General features: G+C 64.1%; 2 protein-coding genes across 6 annotated transcripts in view; both read right to left on the reverse strand.

Annotated features, from left to right (window-relative positions):
• The window catches only part of NACC2 (NACC family member 2), a 93,931-nt gene extending 88,900 nt beyond the window's left edge, over positions 1–5,031 (reverse strand). The window contains exon 1 of the mRNA XM_036855399.1: positions 4,971–5,031. The gene's annotated coding sequence lies outside the window, so the exon portion shown is untranslated. The remainder of the gene's footprint in view (positions 1–4,970) is intronic.
• TMEM250 (transmembrane protein 250) lies at positions 3,309–7,216 on the reverse strand. 5 transcript variants are annotated; one of them, XR_005020313.1, is made up of 4 exons: positions 5,874–6,900; positions 4,971–5,552; positions 4,261–4,318; positions 3,309–3,660 (listed from the first exon to the last, which is right to left on the reverse strand). XR_005020313.1 is itself a non-coding variant. In XM_036855402.1 (2 exons), the coding sequence occupies exon 2, from the start codon at positions 5,468–5,470 to the stop codon at positions 5,051–5,053; it is 420 nt and encodes a 139-aa protein (XP_036711297.1). In that variant the 5' UTR covers positions 5,471–5,552; positions 6,913–7,216; the 3' UTR covers positions 3,309–5,050. The 5 variants fall into 5 exon arrangements, 2 of the variants coding, with proteins under 2 accessions (XP_036711297.1, XP_036711296.1); XR_005020311.1 differs by having other exon boundaries at positions 3,309–4,318; XR_005020312.1 differs by having other exon boundaries at positions 4,261–5,552.
• Positions 7,217–9,255: the final 2,039 nt, after the last annotated feature.

A 9,255-nucleotide genomic window follows, 5' to 3' on the forward strand; every position in this document is an offset into this window, starting at 1 on the left:
CAACCACGGGCGGCTGGGGTGAACTGCGGTGTCCAGAGGGACAAGCTGGCGGGGGGCGGGGCGGGGGGGGCTGCCCCAGGCCCCACCCACTCTGACCACACGGCCCTCCAGCCCGCACATCCCCCCCTTCCCAGGATGCTCGCCCCACTTCCATGGCCCTCCCTGTAGTGGGGATACTGAGGAAGGTCCCCCATCTCCTGTCACACCTGCTTACGGGACCCACGGAGCTGGCACCTGCCTGCCTTGGGCTCAGGGCCTGCCCCAGTGTCCACCTGGGCCGCCTGTCATTCTGGGCCCTTGGGGGTCCTGGCTTATGCCCTGCCCCCTCTGGCCCAGGCTGCTGCCGTCAGCTGGCCAGTCCGCACGGGTGGCAGTACCCGCCCTTTTCAGCCTGTGTCTGCCCCGGGGCTCCGGGTCACCTGGGTCAGGGTGGCAGGTGACCACTGTTGGACCAGCCAGAGGTGGGGAACTCTGCCCGACCTGGGCTCCTGGGAGCCTGCACGCGGCCAGGTTGGCGTACCCGCCGTCTCTTAGGAGGACGAGCTGACTTCCTGGCTGTGGTGGCCGTGCCCGAGCACCCTCCCGTGGGCCTCTTCTGCATCGGACCGTGGATGTGCCTGTTCCGGGGGCGCCTGGCACACCGCCCGCCCGCCCGTGCAGGCCCTCCCAGCATCAGTCTGCCACCCCCCCCCCCCGGGCACAGTGCAGGCCACACAGCGAGAGCCACAGCAACCCTGCCTGAGGCCCCGTGTGACACAGCTGCCAGCCTGCCTGGGCACGTTGCCCGGCGGCGGCTGGGGGAGGGGCGGGCCCACGAGCACTGAATCAGCTGCTCCCGCGTGGCCCTGTCCCCTCCAGGGCAAGGATGCTGGTGAGGTGCGGGGAGGGGGGGGGGCGCCCTCCGTCTTTGGGGAGCTGTCAGGCTGCCGGGGATTTTCTGGAAAGCGGCCCCTGCAGGAGCCAGGCCTCCCGGGGGATGAGAGGAAGGGCCTTCCCGGAAGAGGGCCTTTTCCAAACAACACCAAAAAGGGAGAAGGGAGAGGACCGGCCTGTGCGGAGGGAAGGAAGTGCTGAGTCAGCACCAAGCCCTGCCATCCTCCCTCGTCCAATCAGGCGCTAGAGCGGACAGGGACCTCTCAAGGTCAGGGACATCAATATCCGCAGGCGAGTCCCAGTGGACGGCCCTTCCTCCGCAGCGGCCCTGGGGGTCAAGCTCTGGTCCAGAGGTGGGCTGCGCCTGCCCTGGCCACCCTCGGTGCAGGGTGCTGCGTCCCTCCCGCTGGGCCGTCCTCCCAGGCAGTCGGGGAGGTGGGGCCACCCGGGGGTCCGACTACCATCCCCTCCCGGGGCTGCCAGCAGCAGCCGCAGGGACAAAGAGGGCATCTTCGAGGGTACCTCGTCCACCCCTGCCCGGGGCCTGGACAGCACCTGGACTTTCTCAGATAACCATGTGGTTTCTAGAAATTCCCCTTCTTGCCATTGCCTCCCTCCCACTGTTGGCTCACCTCCCACCGGCAGCCCCTCCCACCCTCCGGGCTGGGGTCCCTCAGCAGAGGGAGGGCCGGCCTCATGGGCGGGCCACCAAGAGGCCCCCAACACCCAGTGCGAAGGAGGCCACCACGCGGCCCTGTTCTTTGTTCAAGGGAAGCCCCTCTCCCCTCCTCCCCGCCCCCACCCCACCGCTGGCGGCTTCTGCCCCGGCCTTGACCTCCTGTCTTGAACACCTGCTGCTCTCCAGATGCTCTCCTGCTCTCCTGCCTGGGGATGGCCGCCCCCAGATCTGACCGTCCTCCCCCCAGGCCGCCAGGCTCCCAGTGCCCCCTCCAACTCTCCCAGGCCTCGCCCCACCCCCAGCTCTCCCTGGGGCACTGTTCCTCCCCTCCCCTGGCCAGCTCCCTTCTCTGTGGTCACACTGCCTGCCCGCCCTCTCCCACCCTCCCCGACTCCCAAAATCAAGGCCCAGTGTCACCACCACGGTCCAGGTGCCGTCTCCCCACCAGCAGCGGCGCTGCTGCCAGGGTCCCCGGGCTGCGGTGCCCCGAGGTCCCAGGAGACCCCTCTCTGGACGGTGCCCGAACTGGTAACTAGGGCACAGTCTGGGCAGAATGAGGCTTTGCCGGCAAACCCCGCACGGCCCCTGCCTTCCTGCGGCGGCCGGCTCAGCGTGTGCTCTTTGAAAATGGTGACTCTCCCCCCAGGGGGACATCGGGTTCGTTCAGCCCAGAGGACGGGCTGGTGGCTCCCGCAGCAGACAGCGTCCCCACCACACACAAGTCCTGCTGGACAGCGCTGGTCTGGAGACCCACTGGAGAAAACCCTCCAACTTGCCCAAAACAAGGCGAGGCCAGGCCAGGAGGCCTGTGGACGCCGCAGAAGGTGGGCAAACCCGAGGCTCCAGCGTGGTGAGAGGACAAATCTGGGACAGTGCTGCCCGCTGCCACCTGCTCCCAGTGAAGCCAGCGCACCCGAGAGTGGCCTCCCGGCCGGAAGCACCATCCCCACCCAAGCCTCGGCCAGGCTTCGTGCAACAAACCGCACCTCCCAAGGGTCCTCTGCTGCTGCTCGGGGGCCAAGGCTTTTGTGAGGATTTTACCAACCCTTCCACCACAAACTAAACCCCAAAAGGACTCGGATTGTTTTTTTCTGAAACGTCAAGTTCCACAAAATTCCAGAGATGGAAGCTAGGCCGCTCTGCCACGGACCCCCTGGAAGCTCCTCTTCCAGGGCCACATTTTCTGGCCACACTGGCTGCGTGGAAGGGCGTCACCCTCATCATCACGTGGGAAGAAGTCTTTGCAAGGGAGAAACGTGAGCGTCCCCTGCACAGAAGCCAGGGAAGCCTTTACACAACAGAGATACTAACTAATAACCTGTCACTCGTTTTTCCAATTGCTTTTTGGTTAAACAAGAATTCCTAACTTTGGTTTCCTTCCAGTTTTTCTCCTGTGGATAAGTGTCTTCCCATCCTACTGCCATTCTGGCACGGGAGGGCATCACCTGTCTTATAAGGACGATACACACTCGCCTATTGGTTGAATTCAGCCCTCCTGGACCTCACCAGGCCCCCCGCTTAGCCAGCGCTGACAAATTCCCGCTGCCACCCAGCCAGATCCCCAGGACAGGCTCCAGCGGTGGGGCCCCTGGACTCATGGCAGGGCGGCCCTACAGCCCACCACACTCCTTCTCCAGCATGGCAGATGACTGCTTTTCAAGGTTCGGATTTGACTCGTGAAAAACGGCATCTGTGGTATTTTAGGCTGATTATATCCTTTAAAAAAGGTATAAACTTTTTGAGCTTTAAACGGTCATGCTGTCAACGTGTTAAAAAAATAAGTTTAATGCAGGTGGCTCATTTCATAAAGAATTTCACAGGCACTCAAGACACCAAGCAGCGTTTTGTCCGCACCACCGTGACCCCCCTGCTGCCCCAGCCCCGTGGACACATGCCCACCTCAGAGTAACGTGAGTCAACTAACACAAAACAAAGCTTTTAGGAAACAGCATGATTTGGTGCAAAACGTGCTCTGCAGCGCCGAGGAGGGGGGTCCACGTGGGTCGGCTCCGCGCCTGCCGTCCGGGTGACGGGGACAGACTCACTCCCACTTCCCTCGAAGGAGCCGTCCACTGACCTCGAGTGGACAGTCGTCCGACAAAAACTGGCTACAAATTAAAGACCACAGTTTACAGCCAAGTGTTTTTTGCCTTCTTTACCTGATTTGGCTTTTTTTTCCAGTGGCACACAACTGCCCCCACAGCTCCCCCTGGCCACTGGGGGACCCGGCCAGGCAGGGTTGAAGGGACTACCGCCCGTGCCCGCGGGTGTGGGGTGAAGTAGCATCGGCCTCCCTGTCACCCTCAGTATGGGGCCCTATGTCCCGCCTCTGGCTGTTGTCCCAGCTGACAGAGTGCCCCTCGCCTGCCCACAAGGCCTGCGGCTACCCTGTCCCCAACTGATGGAGGCCAGGGTGAGGGGTCTGGGCAAAATGCTGGCCCTCTGGTATGTTCTCTCTGCAACCGAAAGCCCCCCTGGACCACTGGTTCTTTCCAGGCCCACATTCATTTTTGCTTTGTACTCCCAGCTGCTCTAACAACCGCCGAGGCAGGGACAAAGGGGCCGCCGAGCCCCTCACTCGGAGGTCCAGCCCTGGGGCAACCCTGATTCCAAGAGGTGTTTCTTCCAACAGACACGTCTTGAACCTGGACGTTCCCTGAGGGGAAGAGAATGAAAGTCCCCCAAGGCTAGAAAGAAAACTGAGTTACCTCCCCAGAAATCCACACTTGAAGAGATGACAACATCCAGCTGACATTCTCAACAGACCTGCCCGGGAGGAAGAGACTTGTGCCCTGGACCCGGCACTCCCCGGGGCTGGCCCCTGACCTAGGAACTGCCAAGCAAACCGAGGTGCCACTGAAGCCCGGCCTGGGACTCAGGACACCCACGCCTCGCAGGGTAACAAATGGAGGAGAGTCCGTGGGCTGAGCGAGGACTCGGTGGCCCAGGGCGGAGTGAAGAGCTTGATGGCAGTGTGGTGCATCAGCTGGTGGAGCCTGACGCTTCCCTAAGGCTGGGGCAGGGGCCGGGGGCGCACAGGAGGGGGCTGTGCGGCCAGGATCTCCCCTCCAGATGTGCACCTGGGTAGCACACCCCTCCCGGGGACCTCCCACACCACTGGTGACACCACTGCCCTGGAGAGGGGACAGGGACACAGGCTCTCCAAGTACAGACTGGACCCATACCCCCCCCGGCCCCGCCCCGGGAATAGCTTAGAAAGTGCAGGCTGGAACCGCAAGCAGGTGGTGCAGGGGACGCGGCACCGAAACCACACACAGAAAGGATCCGAGCAAAGGCCAGCAGGAAAGAGGGCGCCAGTGTCCCCTTCACAGAAGTCTCAGCCCTTTCCTGAGCCAGAGACGCAGGGGTCGGGGGTGGGTTATGCCTCTGACACGGCGCCGAAAGGGCCCTGACCTACCGCGTCGAGAAAAGCGCCCGCCGTAGGTGCATCTACGGCCGGGTCGCCAGAAACCGTCCCCGGAAGAGCCCGCGGCGCCCTCACATGTCCACGAAGACCATGAAGCACCAGCCCAGGCCCCCGACCAGCAGCGTGGTCACGTGGACGCCGTAGACCAGCAGCTCGTTGAGGAGGCGGAAGTCCGCGCGCCGGCGGCCCAGCAGCAGCAGCAGCGCCGACAGCTTGAGCTGGAAGCGCAGCAGCACGCGCACGCCCAGGTACTGCAGGCAGAAGAGGGCGGCCAGCGCGCCCCACAGCGCGGCCGTGAAGAGGCTGCAGCTGAAGTAGAGCAGGAAGCGGATGAAGCCGTACAGCCAGCGCGCCCGGACGTACACGTCGAAGTTGTTGTACTTGGTGCGGGCCGGGCGGGAGGCGCGCGCCGGGCCGCAGGCGGCGTGCAGGCAGGTGGTGTGCGGGCCCTGGAAGGAGCGCACCCGCCGGGGGATGGGCAGGACCGGCATCGGGCCCGGGCGGCAGTCAGCGTAGGCGTCGCGGGTGCCTAGGCCTGGGAGGCCGAGGCTGAGTCCCGGGGGAGGCGAGGGCCTGCAGGGAGAGCGACACGGAGAGGAGCCAGGTCAGCCGGGACACCAGCCAGCCCGGGGCCGCAGGGAGACCGAGCCTGGGACTTGGGATCCGCTCACATCCTCCGGGGTTACTCTTCCCATAAACGCTACTGAGGACACTCCAAAGGGACCCCCAATCACTGGGAACCAAAATTCCACCAGGAACACCAGGAAGAAGGGTCAGGACAGTGGCCGCAGGCCCCCTGGCAGTCAATGCCAAAACCCATGAGGAAGGGCCAACAGAAACCCTGGCTAACCTCCCCCTCCCCCAGGCTCGGCGAGTCCCCTGCACTGGACTCACCGTCCGGCTTTTATCTGGGATGCCCATGCCTGCCTGCACTTCTGTGGCTGCTTTATCCAGGGTGAATAAGTCCCCGAGTGGCAACCACAACAGGACAGGACGAGGGAGAGGGTGTCCACAGGGCAGACGGGAGCCGTTCTCTTCAGCAACTTGACAGGCCACGTGCTGGGGACCAGGCAGCCGGCACCGGCTCTGGGCTCCCCTGCGGGGCCTGAACCCTCGTGCTGTCGTTCACCAGGAGTGACCTTGGCCAGGTCCTCACCCCGAGACCGTCCCTACTCTGCACAACGGGGATGTCGAGCGCTGGGCTCGCAGGGGTGCTGTGGTTAGCAGGCGTTACCGGGCAAGTGCTGCCCGTGCCTGGCAGAGAGGATGACGGCCCAGGGCCAGTGGTGTTATCGCAGGGTACAGGCCCTGTGGCTTGGGCCACCACAGGAGAGGAGGAACAGCAAATGGTTCTCTAGTTTTGCCTGTCAATTGTCATTTATAGGTTGCCTGAATTGTGGCTGGAAACACAGAACTGGAAGTTCAGGACGTGTAAAATCGGAGCAGCAAAGTTGGTTACAGGCTCTGGGGAAGCACTGCCGAGGGCGTCTGCGTCCCATCACATGGCTTGTAGCCTGAGGGCCTGCAGGGGGATTTCTGCTAGCTCCCTCTCTGGCCGCCCACTTGCTGCTCTGGCCTGAGGCGGAGGAGGGGGAGGCCGGGCGCGTCCACCCTCCTCTGCCCACAGGCCCAGCCCTTCCCGCAGGCTTCGGTCAGAACGCGGTCTGACAGCAGCTAATGGCACTCAGACGTCGGTGCTCCCTTCACGCGGCGGAGTCGCGGCCCCCGGCGGGCCGCTCGCCATCCTCCCATCGCCACCTGGCCGCGGGCAACGCATCTGCGCCACGGGCTTCCAGGTCGGGGCCGGGGCGTCCGCGCGGCACCCACGCGCTCGCTTCTCGGGGGTGCCGGGCCCCAGATCCCGGAGGCAGGACTGACCCGTGGCGCCCCCGGGAGCCGCCCCCGCCCCGCCCGGGCACCCCCGCCCGCTCACCGGGTGCCCTCTCCGCGCCGGCGTCCCGAGCCGCGCGGCCCCCTGTCCCTCGGGGCTCCGGGAGCAGGGCGGCCGCATGGTGCCGACGGCGCGGCCCGGACCCTCACGCGTCCCCGCCCGGGGCCGCCCCGAAGGGCCAGGGGCTCCTGCGCCCGGTGGCCGGCGGCGTTTGGCCTAGCGTGGGAGCCGTAGCGCCGTCCCTCTGCGGCCACCGTAGGACTCTCCTCACGCCCCTCCGCCCGAGCCGACACGGAGAGCGCCTCCCTCCCCCTAGCTCCGTTCCGACCCCGAGCGCCCGGAACTCGGCGCTTCCCCTAGGCGTGCGTGCGTGCGTGCGTGCGTGCGCGCGCGGCGCGGCGCGCGGCCCCTGACTTTGCCACCCGACAACACCGCCCCGCCTACGCCGCCGGCGTCTCGGCCCGTCCTGCACAGGCGCAGATAGCGAACCTGAGCCACGGAGTCCCCGGGCAGCTCCTCTGCTCATGCGCCGCTGCGCCCGAGGCGGTTGGCAGTGCGCAGGCGCGGGTCCTAAGGGCGCAGCTGTTCTTCCGGCCCCGGGAGAGCGCTTGCCAATGGCACCGAGATCGGTCCCTGTCCTGCGTGTCTGCCGCCCGGCGAGTCTGAAGCGGACTGCGTGACACCACCCACGGACGCACGTCCCCAAATGTAGGGAAGACTGGCCGGCTGACCACCCACGGACACCAAGGTCCCCAAATGTAGGGAGTCAGGGCGGGCTGGCTGACACCCACGGAGCCCTGGGGTTGCCCTTTGCCAGGAGAGTGAGGATTTCGGTGTAGACGTGTTTAAACATTTTAATCCGATCGAGGTCAGGGTAGGGGAAACTCTTCACCCTCCTTGGATTTAGTCGGCAAGTTCCATTTGCCTGAATTCTATCAGTTGTGGAGAAGCTGCTAGTTGCACACGCGGGGGAGCGGCTAGTTCTGTCTCCCAGTGCCTGCGGGTCCTGGTCTGGGTCGCTGTTTTGGATACTGGATGCTCTGATAGAGGCCAGCTCCTCGGGCATCCTTTACAGAAGACGGCTGACCCGCCAGGGCGGCGAGCCACCTGCAGGAGCCCCTACCTGCAAGCACGTCACCTCCCCTTGCAGGTCCTGACCCCGACCCGCCCACGACCCCTCCCTGTCGTGTGGGAAGGGGTCCGATGCTTGCGGGCGCGTGTGGTCCTACCCCTTCAGCTGCAGCTTTGCTGGTGAGGAGAGTCTGGCAGGGTCATGCTGGAGAGGGGAGGAAGGGGCCCAGAGAGTTTTGAGAAGTTTCTAGATCAGGCAAAGTGGCAGCAGGAGAGGATGGGAAAGAAGAGGGATATTTTAAGAAGTGATTCTTAAAATGCATCTTCTCTGCTGCTGGGTTTCCACAGTGCCCCCCCCCTGCTTTGCACCCTACCCCAGGATGCTGTTTTTTTCCCCAGACCGTGGTCCAGCCCTGTCCCCTTGAGATGCCCTATACAGGCCCCCTCCCCGGCTCTGTGAGGAGGCCCCATTGCTCCTGTCCGTGACTTGTCCCTTCACACTTGCCTTTTCTGTCCCTCTACCCGTCCTCCACCCAACGAGCTCCTACTCACCCTTTAAGACCCCGATCAATATCCCCACCTCTGGGAAGCCACCTCCAACTATGTGCCACCCCTTCCCTGGCCCCCCTTTGGCAGGGGGGATTCTCAATCCTGCCTTTCTTACATCTCGAAAGCTACCTTTATGGACCAGCCTCTCCCACTAGCTCAGTTTTCTTACCATGGCCCACACAGTCAGATGTATCTTTTCATTGTGATCTAGTCCACACACGCACATGTTTAAACAACTCCAGAAGCTTCACAAACAGTACTTCTCCTGACCATGCACTCTGCTGTGTTCTGTTGCTTCATTCAGTAGAAGTGCTAGGTGCCACCTCACCGGCAGCCCGACCACCGCCGGGTCAGGAGCCCCGAGGACGAGGACAAGGCTTTGTCCTCAAAGCCAGCTCAGTGGCAGGGCCGGGGGAGCCCCGCCAAAGTGTGCCGTTTGTTCGCAGCCTCGGCCTGGTGTTGGGGTTCAGTGGGGGTTTCCTTTGTGCCCTCCATCCTCCCAGGCATTCCTCCCTCCCCTCCTGTCCCCGGCCTTCCCGTGGGTGTCCAGGCTGTGGGCAGTGGCCTGGCGCCACCTGCTGGGACGGTGCGTGTGGTGTCGCAGAGCCGGCCGCTGTGATACCTCATGAAGGGCCTGAGAAGCGCCTGAGCGTCAGCGGCTTCGAGGCCCGGCCATAAACCAGGGCACCCTGGGCCAAATCCCACCCGCTCCCTGGTTGTCTGTGGCTGCTTTGGAGTTACCGTGGAGCTGAGTAGCCTCCTACA

This window comes from Balaenoptera musculus, chromosome 6, assembly GCF_009873245.2.
Source record: "Balaenoptera musculus isolate JJ_BM4_2016_0621 chromosome 6, mBalMus1.pri.v3, whole genome shotgun sequence".
NCBI classification, from domain to species: Eukaryota; Metazoa; Chordata; class Mammalia; order Artiodactyla; family Balaenopteridae; genus Balaenoptera; species Balaenoptera musculus.

Bases quoted from the DNA above. Each gene is read 5' to 3' on its own strand.
- TMEM250 (XM_036855402.1), bottom strand. From the start codon at position 5,470: ATGCCGGTCCTGCCCATCCCCCGGCGGGTGCGCTCCTTCCAGGGCCCG.